The 20,634-nt window shown below is 44.1% G+C and overlaps 1 protein-coding gene across 1 annotated transcript in view; it reads right to left on the bottom strand.

The window, feature by feature from the left end:
* dnah3 (dynein axonemal heavy chain 3) overlaps positions 1 to 20,634 on the bottom strand; it is a 302,407-nt gene that overhangs the window by 104,973 nt on the left and 176,800 nt on the right. Inside the window, exon 29 of the mRNA XM_039775085.1 lies at positions 3,016 to 3,124. Within this exon, the coding sequence (XP_039631019.1) occupies positions 3,016 to 3,124 (109 nt within the window). The remainder of the gene's footprint in view (positions 1 to 3,015; positions 3,125 to 20,634) is intronic.

Raw genomic sequence — 20,634 nt, 5'->3', positions numbered from 1 at the left:
CGCCCCTTTACCTAATGACTACAGAGCAGTGGCACTTACTGTACGTCTCACATCATGAGGACCTTTGAGAGGCCGGTCCTGGACTATAGGAGTCCCCTTGGGGTAGACCACCTGGACCCACCACAGTACAGTACAGTTTCCCAATCAGACACAGATTGTACTGGAAGGTGTACATAGTTATCTATCTGCTCCACTAGGCTTATTCTCATCTGGACAAAGCTGGCAGCACTGTGAGGATTACTGTAAGTTTTACTGTAAGTTCTTTGATTTCTCCGGTGCCTTTCAATGCCATCAAGCCATCTCTGAGTCTATGGAGAATGGACTGTCAGGCAGACAACAGTTTGTGAAGCTTAAGTAGTGGATTTCCACGAGGAACAGGCCCGTCTCCTTTTCACTTCACTCTGTACCCCTTAGACTAGAAGTATAACAGCAGGTCGGGTCAGGAAACTCTCAGATGATTCTGCACTTATGGGGTACATCGATAAGGGGGATGAGACAGAGGAGAGGAGACAGGGGGAGAACTTTGTATCTTAATGCAGATAGAATTGTCTACACGGTGAGGGTTACACTCTTTGATTTCTCCAGTGCTTTTCAATGCCATTCAGCCACCTCTGTCAACTCGGAGATATGCAGGTGGATGAGCCTGTGGTGTCCTGGATGATGGACTATCAGATCACAATTTGTGAGACTTCAGGACTGGGTGAGGAACACTGGAGCATCACATGAAACAGGCCTGTCATCTTCTCTCTTTACCCTGTACACCTCCAACTACAAATATAACAGCAAGTCAGGTCACTCGCAGATGATTCTGCACTTATGGGGTACATCGATAAGGGGGATGAGACAGAGGAGAGGAGACAGGGGGAGAGCTTTGTATCTTAATGCAGAATGAATTGTCTACACGGAGAGGGTTACGTTCTTTGATTTCTCCAGTGCTTTTCAATTCCATCCAGCCATCTCTGTCAACTCAGAGATATGCAGGTGGATGAGCCTGTGGTGTCCTGGATGATGGACTATCAGATCACAATTTGTGACACTCTGGGACTGGGTGAGGAACACTGGAGCATCACATGAAACAGGCCTGTCATCTTCTCTCTTTACTTTGTACACCTCCAACTACAAATATAACAGCAGGTCAGGTCACTCGCAGATGAATCTGCACTTATGGGGTACATCGATAAGGGGGATGAGACAGAGGAGAGGAGTCAGGGGGAGAACTTTGTATCTCAATGCAGATAGAATTGTCTACACGGTGAGAGTTTTGCTCTTTGATTTCTCCAGTGCCCATAAACAGCCTCACACCGGTTCCATTCCATCTGAACTTGTGCGTTGCTGAGGTGTCACCCATTGCATGGCAATCTGGGATCCTGAGTTGGTTTGTCATGTGGTGGGTGCAGCAATGCACTGTATCAGCGCCTGCTCCTAACCCTCTAACCTAACCTTCAATACCCTCCAGCCGTCTCTGTCAACTCAGAGATATGCAGGTGGATGAGCCTGTGGTGTCCTGGATGATGGACTATCTGTCAGACAGACCACAATTTGTGACACTCTGGGACTGCGTGAAGAACACTGGGGTACCACATGGACCAGGCCTGTCACCTTTACTCTTCATCCTGTACACCTCAGACTAGAAGTATAACAGCAGGTCAGGTCAGGAAACTCTCAGATGATTCTGCACTTATGGGGTACATCGATAAGGGGGATGAGACAGAGGAGAGGAGTCAGGGGAGAACTTTGTATCTTAATGCAGATAGAATTGTCTACACTATGAGGGTCACGTTCTTTGATTTCTCCAGTGCTCTTCAATGCCATCCAGCCATCTCTGAGTCTACAGAGAATGGACTACCAGGCAGACAACAGTTTGTGAAGCTTAAGGAGTGTGTCACTGATATGAATGTGAGCAACGCTGGAGCTCCACACGGAACAGGCCCATCTCTCTTTTCTCTTCACATCTCAGACTAAAAGTGTAACAGCAGGTCAGGTCACTCGCAGAAATTCCTTGACAGTTCTGCACTAGTGGGGTATTATGGACGAGGAGGATTGAGAGAGTATAGGAGTCGGGTGGTGAACTTTGTTTCTTGATGCAAAAAGAATTGTCTTCAACTTAAACACAAGCATGGCACTGCTTATTGACCTTGGCCATACCATGGAGCCTCTATGTCTGGTGGTGGCACTCCAACGAGTACTCAGGGGTCTACATCAATGCCAGGCTGGACTCCAGAAGAGCACAGCAGGCTCTTTTTTCTTAGGAGATTGCATTTTTTTAATGTGATAAGTGACATCCTTCACACCTTCTTTAACTCAATGATGGCCAGTGTGGTGTGCTGGGCTGGTAACATCATGTCAAGAGAGGACCACCGAATTAACAAACTGATTAAATGGGCAAAGCTCAGTGATGGGACACACCCTGGACTCTTGGAGGTCGTAGTGAAGGAGAGAATTAAAAACAATACTGAGTGCCATGATGAACAACGCTGCACACCCCCTCTCTGTGACACACCAACACTGGGGACTTTCAGCCAATGGATTGTTCAGCAGAACTGGGGCTTGTCAATAGTGATGGGAAGTTCGGATCATTTTACTGACTCGGATCTTTGAGTCTCGTTCAGCAAAATGAACGAATAATTTTTCGAGTCATTTCGTTCAATTCTCTTTCCAGCTCAGACTGCATAGGTTAAGCTTATGGGGCTGTCACGTGATGAACGAACGACTCGAACCAAGACTCGAGATGAACTAATCAATTCTGTTTCCGGCTCAGACTGAGTTGGTTAAGCTTATGGGGCTGGCACGTGATGAACGAACGATTTGAAAAATCCGAAGACTCGAAACAGGTGAATCAATTCCAATACAGAAACTATAGGAAGATGCGCAAATGCGCATGCGGGACTGAACGAATCACTTCCACGAGACGACTCGTTCTTCCCAAGTCACATTAAAGATTCGTTCAAAATGAACGAATCGTTCAACAACGACCCATCAGTACTTGTCAAGCATTTGAAAAAGTAAAAGCGTTACCTGCTTGGCCAGGGCTTTAGCTAAGTCTTTGGTTGTCTCCGTCTTCCCGGTTCCTGCTGGGCCTTCTGGTGCACCTCCAAGGTTCAGCTTCAGAGCTCCCATCAGTGTCCTAAAAAGCATAAATGGGGGTTAAGACAACAAGCTTCAGTGTTACCCCGTCCACTTGTTAGAGGGTGAGGTTGGGGCAGGACAGGACAAGCAGGCACAGTACAGTACTTTATATGAAACATGGCATCAAATTGTGGAAAGACGTTTCCTCCACTTCCCCTAAGTCAAGGATCTCAAAGTCCGGTCCTGGTGGGTGGTCCCAAGAGACAGGTCCCCCACCAATCACCACCAAAAACTGCCCTTTGTGCTCTGAGTACGGTGGGACTCCAACAGTTCCTGGCTGTTCACTGTGACTGCGCTTTGGAGTTGGTGATTTTATTTGTGTTTTGCTCTGCCTGTGCCGTTTGTAGTTTTTGGTTTTTAACCTTCCTCGTGTTGTTTTTGTTGACCCCTCTATTTGAATTCTGATTTGGGATTTTGTCCACCTTGGATTGCCTTTGCCGGCAGCTCCTTTATGCCTTTGTACTCTTTAAAACTTTACAGTGGAATGGAGCATTTTGTGAGAGTAAAACATTTTATTTTATAAGGATTCTACGTTTAGCGTCTCTACTAGCTGATGTTGACAACAACCCCCCCTCTAGTGGGCGTTATTGGAATTGTTTTTGGAATTGTTGGGACTCTTTAGGCCTTGTTCACACGGGCGTTAAGTTTTTGGATAAACGAACTTGCTCTGAACGTCCCTAGACGCTTATGTTGCATTTGTGGTGGCGATCGATTGACTTCTACACGGCGTTCGTTTGTCTCTGTCTAACGCCAGCCTGCAGCCCAAATTGTAGTTTGTGTGTTAACCTGTGGAGGCAGTGTCGGAACTGGATATGAAAGCCCTCGTCGTTTTTGAGGTGCCTCCTTTCAATATGGACCATTTTGCTATGTTAGATATTAATCTTCTTGTTTTAAAAATACTTGTAATACGCTGAGGGAGAGAAAAAATCGCCGCTACTGGGTTCATCCTCTGACTGCACAACGTCGGGTTAAAGGAAGTTTTTGTGCTTTATGAAGAAATGCGAAAATTTCTGCGCAAGTTTTTAACTACAGTCGGATGTCGGTTTCCACTTTTGATTGTCTGCTGCAGCTGGTGCAATGCCACATTGCACGCCAATCAACCAATATGCGACGGTGTTAGCCCCAAGAGAGACTACTTGTCACTTTGAGGTAAGGAAACAGTAGTCGAGTGCGCTTACACCGTGTTATGCACTGAAATGCCCCTACCGCTCCTCCGGCGTAAAATAAACGCGCAGAAAACGAACTAGAAGCGGTTTCCTTGCGTTCGTTGGGTTTTGAACGGCAAGAAAAGCTGCATGCAACGCTTTTTGATGCCGTATAAACGCCAAGAGCCGGACAAACGCGACGCCACCAAAGCCCGTGTGAACACTCTCATTGACTCCTACGTAGAAAAACACTCGGCGCTTGATCCGCTCTCACCGAACGCTACTAACGCTAAAAACGCTCGATTTTAACGCCCGTGTGAACAAGGCTTTAGTGCTTTGGGACTCCAGGTCATAACAAAAAAAGAAAAACTTGTTTAATGAAACTGTTCTGGTGTTCAACTGTAATGATTTTGGTAATAAATTCCTGTGTAGTTCCTGTTAAGGGGGTTCTGATATGTGTCTGATTTGTCCACAACCTGTTTCTAGAAAGTTCATTATTTCATCTCGTTTAGTCACAACAGCATTGTTTTGTTTCCCATATGGGCATCGCTATGTTAAGTTTCTGTTTCCACTGTCTGCATGGAGATCTTTCGCAGAATTCCTAAGGGTGTGCTCATCTGTGACTTGAAACTGGTGACAAAATAAAAGGTTACCCAGGCAGGATGGATAAACTGTGTTTTGCTGCGCTAAAAGATCTTTATTTAACCTTTCTGTTTTTTTTTTTTTTACGAATTCCCTTATCGTTTTCAAGTCCGACTTTTCCCATCGTGTTTTGGCTTTGAGGAAAGATCTCCTCGGGCGGCCGGCAGGCTTTGAGGTTTAGCCTGCCATTCGACTTAACAATTCATTTTCATTTCCGTTGTACTGTCCCTCCTGAGTCACTATAAATATCGTAATGAGAGGCGTCAGTGGACGATTAATGAGCTTCATGGGACAGACACATGAAAGGTGTAGCCATAAATGAGCAATGGCGACGAGCACGAGGGGACAGCGCTAACTGCCACGCAGACAATCCTTGAAATGACAAACTGCATTTGGATATTGGAAGGAGTGTTCCATTTCTGCAGATAACTGGGCTTAACTAAAGATCAGCGACTGCCAAGTAGTTCAATAAATTCATCCGAGTTGATCTGTTTCGCTGAAAGTGGCCACCCCAGAGTCTGCTGCGGAATGAACTGATTATTATCCGGGCTGTATTTTGTCCTGGAGTCCCAAAAGCACATAAGTCCCAATTGACTCCCAAAGCACTTATCAAAAATGAGGGGGATCTCATCGTTAAACCCCGGCTAGTAATAAGGGCGTCTTTACAAAATACTAGCTGTGTAAGCCGGGCGGCACGGTGGCGCAGTGGTAGCGCTGCTGCCTCGCAGTTAGGAGACCTGGGTTTGCTTCCCGGGTCCTCCCTGCGTGGAGTTTGCATGTTCTCCCCGTGTCTACGTGGGTTTCCTCCGGGCGCTCCAGTTTCCTCCCACAGTCCAAAGACATGCAGGTTAGGTGGATTGGCGATTCTAAATTGGCGTGGGTGTGTTTGTGTGTGTCCTGCGGTGGGTTGGCACCCTGCCTGGGATTGGTTCCTGCCTTGTGCTCTGGGATTGGCTCCAGCAGACCCCCATGACCCTGTGTTCGGATTCAGCGGGTTGGATGGTTGGTTGGGATGGATGGATAGCTGTGTAAGCCCATGTTGTATAAAGCCTGGGCTCCTAGAAACTATGGATTCTGGCACTTCAATCAATCAATCGCATTAGTGGTGCATTAGTGGCTAAGCGAGTTTCTCTCTCCTTTTTTTAGTGATTGGCAAAAATTGATATAATGAGGGTATTAAAAATAAATTTGATCCATTAGGATTAAAAGTCAAGATGGAGGTAAAGAATTTAGGGGTAATTATTGACTTGGACCTGAATTTTAAACCCCATATTAATCAGATTACTAGGACAGCATTTTCTCACTTAAGAAATATAGCAAAAGTTAGACTTCTTATAACATTGCATGATGCTGAGAAATGAGTTCACGCTTTTGTTATCGGTCGACTACATTACTGTAACACACTCCTCTCAGTACCACCTATAAAAAGACATCAATTGATTGCGACAAGTGCAGAATGGAGCTGCCAGAATATTAACTGGGAAAAGAACAATCCGAGCACATCACCCCAGTCTTAGCATCACTACACTGGTTACCTGTGTCATTTAGAATTGACTTTAACATCCTGCTTTACATCCGGTTTACAAAGCTTTAAATCATCTGCTCCATCTTATATCTTAGAATGTCTCTCACCTTACACTCCAAATCGTAATCTTAGATCTTCAAATGAGGGTCTGCTTAGAATTCCAAGAGCTAAACTTATAAGAAGTGGTGAGGCGGGTGGCCTTCTGCTGTTAGGCCCCTCAAATTTGGAATAGCTGACAGATAGAAAGTTGCCAGGTTAATACAGTGGAGCATTTAACAAACTGCTAAAAACTCATTATTTTAACATGGCTTTCTCAGAGCTTAATTTTAGTTCAATCCTGATGTTCTGTAAATGCATTTAATTATCGTTATCATTCATGGCGGCTCCGTAATCCATACTAGCCCCTGCTTTCTCTGCTGTTCTTTTTCTGGTTTTCTGTGGTGGTGATCTGCACCTCCACCACCTGATCAAAGCACCATGATGTCCCTACATTGATGGATTGAAGGCCAGAAGTCCACATGATCGTCATCATCAAGTTCTTCCATGTGAAACCCGAGTACCTTGAGGACTGACTGAGGTCATTTATGTCAGGTAGAATGTCTAGAAGGGGCTGGCTGGGTGGTCTCGTGGCCTCAGAACCCCTGCAGATTTTATTTTTTTTCTCCAGCTGTCTGGAGTTTTTTTGATTTTTTCTGTCCTCCCTGGCCATCAGACCTTACTTTTATTCTCTGTTAATTAGTGTTCCCTAATTCTATTTTCTAACTTTTCTCTTTCTTCATCCTGTAAAGCACTTTGAGCTACATCATTTGTATGAAAATGTGCTATAGAAATAAATGTTGCTGTTGTTGTTGTTCCTTGGTGGTTTCGTTTTGCTGACCTGCTCACTTCACTTGTCTATTAGCGGCTCAGCGAGTTTCTCTTTCCTCGGTAGTTTTATTTCGCTGATGTGATCGCCTCACTTGTCTATTAGCGGATAAGCAAGTTTCTCTTTCCTCGGTAGTTTTATTTTGCTGATGTGATCGCCTCACTTGTCTATTAGCGAATAAGCGAGTTTCTCTTTCCTCAGTAGTTTTATTTTGCTGACCTGCTCACCTCACTTGTCTATTAGCGAATAAGCGAGTTTCTCTTTCCTCAGTAGTTTTATTTTGCTGATGTGATCACCTCGCTTGTCTATTAGCGGATAAGCGAGTTTCTCTTTCCTCGGTAGTTTTATTTTGCTGATGTGATCGCCTCACTTGTCTATTAGCGGATAAGCGAATTTCTCTTTCCTCGGTAGTTTTATTTTGTCGACCTGCTCACCTAACTTGTCTATTAGCGAATAAGCGAGTTTCTCTTTCCTCGGTAGTTTTATTTTGCTGATGTGATCGCCTCACTTGTCTATTAGCGGCACAGTGAGTTTCTCTTTCCTCTGTAGTTTTATTTTGCTGATGTGATCGCCTCACTTGTCTATTAGCGGATAAGCGAGTTTCTCTTTCCTCTGTAGTTTTATTTTGCTGATGTGATCGCGTCACTTGTCTATTAGCGAATAAGCGAGTTTCTCTTTTCTCGGTAGTTTTATTTTGTCGACCTGCTCACCTCGCTTGTCTATTAGCAGATAAGCGAGTTTCTCTTTCCTCTGTAGTTTTATTTTGCTGATGTGATCGCCTCACTTGTCTATTAGCGGATAAGCGAGTTTCTCTTTCCTCGGTAGTTTTATTTTGCTGACCTGCTCACCTCACAGTCTGCTGCTGAATGACTCTCATTATTGTACTTTGGTCGTTTCGACTTTTATTAACAAGCCTGCAGAGTGGCAGTGAGGCAAGCATTGGCAACCCAGATATGAAATAGCAAAACCTTGCCTTTGGAAATAATTTTATCATAGTGAGCCAGGTTTAAACTTTAATTTCATCTGTCGAGTGCACGAATGTACATCCAGCTCCACGTCCTCATAGACTTAAAAGATCAATAGGCGAGCTGTTGAGAATCCGAAGGAACATTTTAGAGGCCATAAATTGTTTATCAGCTACATTATTCATCCCGTAATGGTTTCCCATCAGTTACAGCTCACCTTGTTATTACGGGCGGCTCAGTTCTGCTTCAAGGCCCTGAAATAATCCTCCTCCTTCTATATAATTAATCTGGCATGAACATCGACACTTTTTCAACTGGAGTCGAACGTGCAAAGAAAATCAATGAATAGAAGAAACCCCATGAAAATGTTCCATGTGTGCAATTTGCCATGCTGTACTCTCGTAGATGCTACTTAAGCAGAGCAATAACAAGGGCATTTTGTGATTCTACAATTTCCTATTCACAGCTAGAGAAGTAATTATTAGCAAAGGCGTATTTACTTCAACACTTTCAATTCAAAAATGAAATTTAGAATGACTCTTGCAGCGAAAACATTCATCTCTGCCATGCTGGATGCTCTGCCAGGCGGTCTGAAATGGAAATGGGATTGAAAAGTAGAAAAAAAAAATAACATTTTAGGGCAATTGTGTAGTCGGGAGGAGGTTTGAAAGGATCGAGATACTCTCAGAATGGAAAGTGACGATCTCGGGTGGAGAAGAAACATTCAGGAGTAGGATTTAAAGTAAGATGGAGGGCTCCAAAGGTGGACAGAAGACTCCGATATGGTGTGGGAACAGGCGACGAGAGGTCAAAGCCAGGAAAGACCCGCCGACCACAAGACGACGGGAACCGAAGTCAGAAATGTAGAAGACCAACAGCCACAAATTCTCGGGTTTCTTGCCACATTAAGCACTAACACAAATACCGTCCTTAAAAAAATGAATGCTGACGGCTGCACACCGCTATATTTTATAAGCAGAACAAAGACTGTTTGGGGACAGACGAGTTGTCTGAGGATCATTGTGAGTAGTAGAGGCCCAGGAGATGGGAGTCCGGTCACATTCATTCATTTCTTGTGAGCTCCTTTGTAACATCTCTATAGATTTGCTGTATCTGGCTAGAGTTTACAGGGTTAAAGACTCTATTTGTGGTGTTAGTTTGCCCTTAGTCTCAGAGAGGAGAGAGATAGAGAGGTTGGGAGCGTGCGCCGATTACACCAACCCACCACATGGCAAACCACCTCAGCACCACACTGAGGAGTGTGAGGTTTCTTACAGTGGCTGGAGTGCCAGTCCTGCCACCAACCCCTGGGTTTGCTGGATGCAGGATAACGTCATACTCAGGATGGAGCGATTGCAAGTTAAGGGTCTTGCTCAGTGGCCCTGCTAGCATTTATGGGATTCGAACCAGCAACCTTCCAATTGTCGGCACAGATCCGTCGCCTCAGAGCCACCACTTAGCTTTGGAGAGGCGGATGTATAATACATACTGTACCTCTGGAGACAACCGTGGGTGGATTTCACTCAAAAGTGGGTCGGGAACAATTAGCTCTTTGAGGGCTGAATATTTCAATTATATAAAAAAATCCTGGGAAGAGACGAGATAAATGCAGACCTATAAATACCTGGGAGTGTAGCTGGATGACAAATTGGACTGGACTGCCAATACTGATGCTCTATGTAAGAAAGGTCAGAGCCGACTATACTTTCTGAGAAGGTTGGCATCCTTCAACATCTGCAATAAGATGCTGAGGATGTTCTACCAGATGGTTGTGGCGAGTGCCCTCTTCCACGCGGTGGTGTGCTGGGGAGGCAGCATAAAGAAGAAAGACGCCTCACGCCTGGACAAACTTGTTAAGAAGGCAGGCTCTATTGTAGGAGTAAAGTTGGACAGTTTGACATCCGTGGCAGAGCGACGGGCATTAAGCAAACTCCTGTCAATCATGGAGAATCCACTGCATCCACTGAACAGGATCATCTCCAGACAGAGGAGTAGCTTCAGTGACAGACTGCTGTCACCGTCCTGCTCCACTGACAGACTGAGGAGACCCCACACTATGTGACTCTTCAATTCCACCCGGGGGAGTAAATGTAAACATTACTCAAAGTTATTGTCTGCTTTTTTATTTTTATTTTTGTTTTATTTTTCATTTTTATTACTATTTAATTTAATGTTGGTTTTTTTTTTGTATCAGTATGCTGCTGCTGGATTATGTGAATTTCCCCTTGGGATTAATAAAGTATCTATCTATCTATCTATTATATAGTGCCTATCTATCTATCTATCTATTATATAGTGCCTATCTATCTATCTATCTATCTATCTATCTATCTATCTATCTATCTATCTATCTATCTATCTATCATATAGTGCCTTTCATTATCTATCTATCTATCTATCATATAGTGCCTTTTCTATCTATCTATCTATCTAGATCTTCTTGGAAAGACACTTTGACGTCCCGCGAGACTAGACTTTACAACCTTTGGAAGCAAGACCCATGAGACGGTCACTTTTGCACGTCACGCCATACTTACAAACAATTTAAAACAAGATCACAGACATCTAACCTCTCAGCTGATAGAATGCTTTTGGCAGACACACTTCATGTGCTCCCAGCTCTTAAAAATTTTATACCTTCTAGATGGCACGTCAACGACCAAGCGAAGTAGAAAGAGCAGCTACGTGCCACTTCTGAAAATAAGGAAAGTAATAACCAGCCTGGACCAAGTGGAACTGAAAACATCGTAGGTCCAATCGGGGTCAGAAATAAAAGACTTCATAAAGACGTTCAAAAACGTTGGCGCGTTACACAAGCAGAGCAGGCTAGAGATTATAAAAGAAGTGGAATTCGAAAGGCTCAAAAAAATGAAAGTAATGATCGAATTAGCGCTAACAAACGGAAATTATTACTTGGTGAAATAACGGAACAGCAAAAAGAGATCGAATGTATGGTGTGGAAGACTGCCGGCTTCCCAGGCCGGTCTGCACCCCCAGGCCGACAGGAGGAGCTCTCCCGACACCAGGATCGTGCCCCGAGGTCCAGCAGGGCCTTATGGACTCTGTAGTGTTTATACACAGCCCTGCTGGATACCTTGGGGACCACCAGGAGTCGCTGTGGGGGGACTTGTGGGATCGGTTGTGCCTTATGACCCGGGAGTACGTCACAGTCACGTGACGGGAAGGAATGGCGTGCTCCCGGGGTGAAGTAAAAGACTGATTGCCCTGACCCGGAAGGAATAAGGAACTGTGGACTGCTGGGACAGGAACACCTCCGGGTCAGGGGCTATAAAAGGACAGTGCTTCAGTCCAGACACTGAGCTGTGCTGGGTGGGAGAGGAGCAAAGTGTCTGGGCGAGGAGGAGAGGTTATTGTGTTTATTTGTAGAGATTTGTGAGGAGTGTGGAAGGTGCTTGGTGCACTGGAAAAAATAATAAAGAGTCTTGGACTGTTACCTGGTCTCCGGAGTTGTGCCTGAGGGTTCAAGGGTGCACTACTGCCCCCTACTGCCACAATGGAAATAGGTGATATGTCAGAAGTATGTAGATATTGTATGGCTTTAAAGTATAAGTCGGAGACTTGTAGATCATCTAATTCGTGTTGCCATCAGGGAAAAGTAGTGAGGCCTCCCAATGAAGAGGCGTATCCGCGAGAATTAAAAGATTTCTTGTTTGGTGAAAGTGAAATCCACAAACATTTCAGGCAAAATATCCGAGTCTACAATAGTCTGTCCGTGTTCGTATCATTTACACGATTCAGGATCATACACTATGAGAATCTGTGGTCCCGCAACAATTAAAGCTACGACAAGTTTAATTTCAAAGAAACCACAACTCGGTCAGGTGTATATTTATGATCACAGAGAAGGGATGCAACATATAGGGTGGTCCGGATCTAATTATTGCAATTTTCATTACGCTATAACTTATTAAGTTTATTACATAGAAAATCACCCAAAAAATCCCGGACCATTGAGAACTATGCGAACTGATGACATGAAGAATCGTCTTTGCGCCGACCTGGAATCATCCCCACATAAATCAAAGTCATCCAGACGATCTGGATCTGCATAATTAGATCTGGACCACCCGGTAGAATCGAAAGAGTATACAACAATCCCCATGAAAATAACAATCTCTTTAAATTGTATATTCGGATAACTAAACCTGGGGGTGGGCGAGTGAAGCGAGCAGGGGGCAGAGCCCCCTAGTCAATTATATAAAAAAATCCTGGGACGAGGCGAGACTTTTTTCAGAGAGACGAGACATGACTTTCTCAGAGAGACACCTTCACGTCCCACGTCCTCAAGAGGCGGGTGGACAAACAAAAACCCACCATCTCTGATTATGCTAGAATGGGCTGCCATCAGTCAGGATTTGGCCCAGAAGTTGATTGCCAGCCTGTCAGGGTGAATTGCAAGGGTCTTGGGGAAAAAAAAAGAAGGGGTGACACCGCAAATATGGACTCTGCGCATATTTCATGTCATTGTCTATCGAAAGTGCGAACTAAGAGGCTCAGGGATTAAAATCCTTGACATTTGGGGTCCATGGCCAGGAAACTCCCCATTGAGAACTTGGGGTCAGTCCTCAAGAGGCCAGGGTTGTCCTAACGCTGGGCAGTTGCCCGGGGGTCCCATGCTAATCTATGCATGTTGTGACTTGCTGATTGGTTGTGTAGGTAGGGGGCCCAAGTGCACTGCTTTGCCCGGGGGGAGGGGGGCGGACTATAATGCTGTTAAGATGGCCTTGCAAGAGGCGGGCGGACAAACAAAAACCCAGCAATTCTGACAAACTCCAAGCATTGATTCTGCAAGAATGGGGTGCCATCAGTCAGGATTTGGCCCAGAAGTTGATGGGCAGACAGCCTGTCAGGGCAAATTGCAGAGGTCTTGAAAAAGAAAGAAGGGTCAACACTGCAAATATGGACTCTGTGCATAAACTGTCAATAAAAGCCTTTGAAACTTCTGAACTGCTTGTAACTCTACTTCAGTATCCCATAGAAACATCTGACAAAAAGATCTAACAACACTGAAGCAGCACACTTTGTGAAAACCAACACTTGGGTCCTTCTCAGAAGTTTTTGCCATGACTGTACTGGAATGAGTGGAGTCAGTTGCCCTCACTGCCCTCTTCTTCTTGGAGCTGAGGGCTGAAGAAGAGATGACATCATCAGAGACTGCGCCCCCTCGTGTCCCAGGGTGGTACTGCATACCTCGGGGAGAGCCCAGAAGGTGACCCTCTGATGCGACCGCATGACCACCCTGGCAAAAAGCAGGAACCAAACCCAGGAAGGGATATCAGGTTGAAACAAGGAGCCAAGCCTAATTTGTAATTTCATAAACTGACGTTCCACCGCACTCCGCAAGTTCAAAAAGATTCAACAAAACTCTGAGGGGAGTCACTCGTTTCTCACGATTCTAACAGCCCACAGAAGTTAATTTATTCAAATTAGATATACACCACTCCTCAAAAATTAACAAAGGCGGCCATTAAAATTAAAACAAATGCAAATGCATGCAAAAGAGCGTTACACTGAAGAGCCAAACATATTTCATGCCAAAAATGTTTCAAACATTTAAAAAGACAAAAGGTAATTCATGCAAATTAAGCTTGGCTTTTCTTTACTCCCAATCTGTGCAAATAAAAATGAACTGGAATGGCATGACATGCCGGCGAGTGTGACACAGTGGCACAGTGCCTAGTGCGGCTTCCTCACAGCTCTGGGTCAACGTCAATGTCTCTGTGTTGGGCATTTAATAACAGTGGCACAGCGTAGTGGGGGCGGCACTTTTAGGGGGCGGCAAAATTTCACAATAAATAATATCTTGTAAAAATTTGAACCATTTCATTTCAGATTTTTATCGCTCCTACGATTCGGACCGATTGAAATGAGCACAGAATTTTTCATTACTTATTCTTTGATGAAACTGGGGAATCCCCTTTCTTTAAATGATTGTATAATAATGACATCTTGCTCACTGTAGCGACTGGCAACACCATCTGTACCCAGTACAGTAAAACATATTTTCATGACTTTTTTATTTGTAACCTGTACAATACACAATAATGATGATCTTGCCGAAAAAGTCTTTAGAATTACTGTATATTTTAGTCTTTTAAATTGAAATACCTAAATAAGGGGGCGGCGAAATTTTCCACTGCCCCGGGCGGCTGACACCCACGCTACGCCACTGTTTAATAATAATAATTTAATAATAATAATAATAATAATAATAATTCTTTGTATTTATATAGCACTTTTCTCACTACTCAGAGTGGTTTGCTTTTGTTTTAGATGTGTTATTTCATGCCTATGGTTGATATTTGGTGTGACCGGTTCACAACATAACTAAAAGCACATGAAAAATAAAAATTCAACAGTAACATAAATAACAACAAAAAGAAGAAATGAGAGTAACTTCCAGGATTTCATGCACAGTTAGTTGACATTGAGCGTGTAGGATTACATTTTGGATTAGCCGTCCGGTTTTCCAACTGACTGGTTTCGACTTTGGCTTATTTTTCTGGTTATATGAGGGACATTCAAAAAAGTTTCCACACTTACCATATAGATAGTAAGATATAAGACCTGAAAAATCGATCATAAAATCAGACCCCGACTTATACACCCATTCAAAAATGCGACACTTACATTTTTTTTTTTTTATTAGGGGGCTCCACCCCCTGCTCACTTCGCTCGCCAACCCCTGCCTTTGGTTAACCGGGTATACAACTTAAAGAGATTGTTATTTTCATGGGAATTGTTACATATGCATTATTTTCACTTTTACTGTAAAACTTCAGTTAAAACTATTTTTGGAATTAACGTTTCGTCAAGATCGCATTGAATTTTGATTCTGTGTTTGGACTTTCATCGTGACAATGCAGTGTATGTCTGCCTGTGAGTGAATAGCGTTTCTTTCTCTCTACTAAATCAACCGTCTTTTTTGAATGTTTGCCCCTGTGATTTGTTGTCTTTGCAAAAGCTATTCTAATGAGAAACTATAAACGTTTTAATAAAAATGGCATATCAAGATCTCCTTTGGTGTCTCATGTTATCCCCTGAAGATGTACTACATTACCTTTCTAGTCGCCTGTTAAAATTTTACATGTCAGAATTGTTCGACCAATTTTTAGTACAACTAATCTTGTCCCATTGCATAGCCCATCACTCAGACATAAATTACACAATAGCATTACAATAGGTCCTTCTCTCAACAGTAATTCTGCCGATGTAAGACCAGACGTAGTTAACGGTTGTAGATATTCTTCTGTTTCCATCTTCCGCACCATCACCACCCACTGTTTCAGCAGAGTCTATTGATACGTATTTAACCAATTTGCCGTGTAACCGATTGACAATTTTCGTGTTAATTCATTTTACTTCATCGTTTCTCTCTGCCATGTTTAGATGAATGGGTGATTCTAAACTGGATCTTTCTAAGTGTGTGTGTGTTTTCATAAGTAAGCCCTTTAATGGATTTGTGTCTGTCCAGGTTAAGTGCCAGAATGCACCTGATGACCGTGCTCTTGTTTGAAAATAGTTGTAAGTATGGTGTGACTTGAAAGAATCTCAGGGTAAAAGTCTCCGTCTCGCTTGACTTCCTTCCGAAAAGTCTCTTCAAAAAATCACATCTTGTCGCAGGATTAGTCTCGTCTCGTCCCCAGATTTTTTTATTATAATGGAGAGACATCTTCTTGCCTCCTTCAATCTCACATGAGTTTCTCAGACACATCAAATTTTGTTGCAGCAGCGTAGTTACCAATTTTTTCACTTTTAATTTAAAACCAGCTTCATATTTTCTTCTAATCGTAGATAAGGGATGCTCTTATGATAAAGGCGTATGAGGGTTTAAGATACAAAAAACACAAATCAGTGCAAACGTCCCTTTGGAATAGTGTGGGTATCACCGTGTGGTCACGTAGGCACAATAGCATTATATTATTATTATACAGTATACAGTATATATATATTGTCACGCACGCGCGAATAGGAGACTGCGGACAGACCTTAACACGCTTCGGAAGACGTTCGCCGGCAGGGAGTGGCGGGGTACTAACCTTTCTCCTTTGCTTTCTTCCAGGAACAAAGACGCCCCGCCACCATAAGCCTCATTCCCGCAGTACGTTACTTCCACCCTTCCTCCGCCATCTTTCTTGACGTCATCAGTCCCATCCTCCCTCACGGTTCCTTCCCAGCATTCCTCCACTTCCAGCTCCTCCCTTATAAAATGACCGCCGACGCCTAGTATGGCATCTCGCATATGAACTGCTTATGTTTATATTGTGATCTGCTTTTTTTGATTTATTGTGGATTTGTCTGCAATATACGGGGCCGGAAACCCCAAACCTTTATGCTGTTTTCTGTTGAGTCTTTTACAATATATATATATACAGTATATATATATATACTGTAATATATTATAGCATTGCAAGATGCTAAGAAATGAGTTCACGCTTTTGTTTTCGGTGAGCTAGAATACTGTAACGCACTCCTCTCAGGACCACCCAAAAAAGACACCATTAGATTTCAACGAGTGCAGAATGGAGCTGCTAGAATCTTAACTGGGAAAAGAAAATCCGAGCACATCACCCCAGTCTTAGCATCACTACACTGGTTACCTGTGCCATTTAGAATTGAATTTAAAATCCTGTTTATGGTTTATAAAGCTTTCAGTAATCTGCTCCATCCTATATTTCAGAATGTCCCTCATCTTACACTCCAAATCGTAACCTCAGATCTTCAAACAAGTGTCTGCTTAGAATTCCAAGAGCTAAACTTGAAAGAAGTGGTGAGGCGGGCGGCCTTCTGCTGTTATGCACCTCAAATCTGGAATAGCTGAAAATCGCCAGGCTAATACGGTGGAGCTCTTTAAAAAACTGCTAAAAACGCATTATGTTAACATGGCATTGTCAGAGCTTCATTTTAGTTTAACCCTAATGTTCTGTATATGCTTTTAATGTTCATTATCATTCATGGTGGCTCCCAGATCCATACTAACCCCTACTTTCTCTGCTGTTCTTTTTCTGGTTTTCTGTGTTGATGATCTGCACCTCCACCACCTGATCAAAGCACCGAGATGTCCCTCCATTGATGGATTAAAGGCCAGAAGTCCACATGATCGTCATCATCAAGTTCTTTCATGAGAACCCTGAGTACCATGAGGACTGACTGAGGTCATTGATGTGAGGTGGAATGCCTAGAGGGGGCTGGGTGGTCTCGTGGCCTTGGGACCCCCTGTAGATTCTATTTTTTTTTTTTTTACTCCCGCCGTCTGGAGTTTTTTCTTTTGTTTTTTCTGTCCTCCCTGGCCATCTGACCTTACTTTTATTCCATGTTAATTAATATTGCCTAATTTTATTTCTAATATATTTGTCTTTTTTTTCTCTTTCTTCATCCTGTAAAGCACTTTGAGCTCCACCATTCGTATGAAAATGTGGTACAGAAATAAATGTTGTTGTTGTTGTTGTTTGTGGTTTTGGAGGTTGTGACCTGTGACTCACTGGTGCAGCAGTTTCAAGGTTGGTACAATTCAATTTCTGCCATCCAGGATTACGGATAAACCGCTTTTGTACTTGTCACAGGTGGCTGGGGGGGGTGACCTGGCTGGGACGCCTTGGAGGACTGGAAGAGGGCGTACGCCCACCTCAGATCACGTGGGGGTGACCACCCTGGTTGCTATGGGGACCACGTGTACAGGGCTTTGAAGCTCAACCCTGTAGGGGCCCGTGGTCACCGCCAGGGGGCGCCTGGATTCCTTGGGAGCTGTGGACCTCAGCACTTCCGCCACACCCAGAAGTGCTGGGGGGAAGAGGAACAGGGACACCCAGAGTGCTTCCGGGTGCGCAGCCAGCACTTCTGCCGTGCCGGTGGAAGATTGCCGGGAAGCACCTGGAGCACATCCGGGTGGACATAAAAGGGGCCGCCTCCCTTCATTCGGAGACTTGAGTCGGGTGAAGCAGTACGAGGTCTGGGAGGAGGCAAAGAGGCGACCTGAAGAAGTGAAGGCTTTGTGTGTGTTGGCCAGGACTTTGGGGACTTTTGGGGACTGTGGCACTTTATTGTAAATATTGTCAGAGGTGGCTGGGGTGGCAACCCGCCCAGGACGCCTAGGAAGTCCAGAGGAGGGCTTACGCCTTCCCCAGACCATGTGGGGGCGACCGCCCTGGTTCCTTTGGGGGCCACGGGTACAGAGCTGTGAAGCTCCACCCTGTAGGGGTCCGTGGTTACCGCCAGGGGGTGCCCCCATGCCTTTGGAGTCCTGGACCTCAGCAGTTCTGCCACACCTGGAAGTGCTGGGGGGAAGAAGAGAGGGGACACCCGGAGTGCTTCCAGGGATGCAGCTGGCACTTCCGCCACATGGGGGCGTGCCCGTGGAAGATTGACGGAACCACCTGGAGCACATCCGGGTGCTATAAAAGGGGCCGCCTCCCTTCAGAGAAAGGCTGGAGTCGGGAGAGTAGTGGACGAGGTCTCTGGAGGAGGCAGGAGAAGAGAGTAAAGGCATTGGACTGAGTGGCCAGGACTTTTGGGGACCTTTGTACATAATGGAAAATAAACGTGTGTTGGGTGACATGAACGTGTCCGTCTGTCTGTGTCCAGGCCAGCTTCCACAATGTGGACTATGTAAATAAACGTGTGTGGGGTGATTTAGACGTGTCTGCCTGCCTGTGTCCGAGCCAAGTTCCACATACTTCATATTGGTGTTTCCCGGTACACAAGTCTTTTGACTTTAAATCAGATTTCTTTTTTGTGTGTCACCTTAGGCTTTCTCAGTCCAACTCTTGCCTACATTTTATCTTCTGGTTCTTTCCCGTTTAAAAAAAAAATGCCATCTCCATCTGCAGCAGGATAGAATTGGATCGATAGAGAAGGAAGAATATCAAGCAATTCCTGTAACTGTTTTTTTTTCCCCTTGTAAAACAAATGTGTCCCTGAAGAGAAGGATCATCATGGTGACAGTGCCAAGCATTCTAACATAGTTTTCCAAACGCCTCTTTGTCACCGCTAAAGTGACAGCACAGCAGGTGAAACGGTTTCAGCAAGCGCAGAGCTAATAAGGTGTAGGAAGTGACGGCTCGGCTCCTCCAAGTATGCGCGCACCCAAAATCAGGTTCTGTCCCTGCAAGTGATACGTTAGAAAACAGCAGGAAGTCTTCAAGTTTAGACATTGTGTCTGTTTCAGAGTAAACAGAAGCACAAATAGAACTTGCGAAATCCACAGAGACGACAACCCAGCCTGGGATTTGAACTCGAAACACCAAATCCATGAGGCAGCAGCACTGCCGCTGTGTTAGTCCAATTCAAAACACTTTAATGGATATAAAATGACATTTCTGATATCTATGAATTACAATAAGAATGAGCCGAGCCGAGCAGAGTTGGCATGATATGCCTGTAAGTGGAAATGGGGCAGAAAGGTAGAAAAAAGAAAACTTACATGAAAAGAAAACGCAGAGAATAAAAGTGCGACCGTCTCCACTGAAGAGTGGGCTCTTAACCTTTAGCCAAAGTCTGCCCTCTTTGGAATTGTAAATATGGACAGCAGCTCCCCCTTTGTGGGGAGGAGGTCTCCCTTCTGGTATTTCTTAATGAGCCGGTGTGGCGTGTACCGTTCAACATGGTGGAGAGCTTAGAGTGAAAACGGCCACAGCCCCGTTCATAAACCTGTTGTCATATCGGGACATTGATTTCTATTGTTCTGCCTTCCCTTTTGCTTGTTTTGAAGATTTTTCGACCCTGTAATATTTTTTTAAGTTCATAAATAACTAATTATTTACAGTGATACCTTGGTATACAGTGGTGTGAAAAACTATTTGCCCCCTTCCTGATTTCTTATTCTTTTGCATGTTTGTCACACAAAATGTTTCTGATCATCAAACACATTTAACCATTAGTCAAATATAACACAAGTAAACACAAAATGCAGTTTTTAAATGATGGTTTTTATTATTTAGGGAGAAAAATCCAAACCTACATGGCCCTGTGTGAAAAGTAATTGCCCCTTGTTAAAAAATAACCTACCTGTGGTGTATCACACCTGAGTTCAATTTCCTGATTACTGCCACACCTGTTTCAATCAAGAAATCACTTAAATAGGAGCTGCCTGACACAGAGAAGTAGACCAAAAGCACCTCAAAAGCTAGACATCATGCCAAGATCCAAAGAAATTCAGGAACAAATGAGAACAGAAGTAATTGAGATCTATCAGTCTGGTAAAGGTTATAAAGCCATTTCTAAAGCTTTGGGACTCCAGCGAACCACAGTGAGAGCCATTATCCACAAATGGCAAAAACATGGAACAGTGGTGAACCTTCCCAGGAGTGGCCGACCAAAATTACCCCAAGAGCGCAGAGACGACTCATC

This window comes from Polypterus senegalus, chromosome 13 (genome assembly GCF_016835505.1).
Source record: "Polypterus senegalus isolate Bchr_013 chromosome 13, ASM1683550v1, whole genome shotgun sequence".
Taxonomy (NCBI): Eukaryota; Metazoa; Chordata; class Cladistia; order Polypteriformes; family Polypteridae; genus Polypterus; species Polypterus senegalus.
This window is presented reverse-complemented; position numbering and strand designations above follow the sequence as displayed.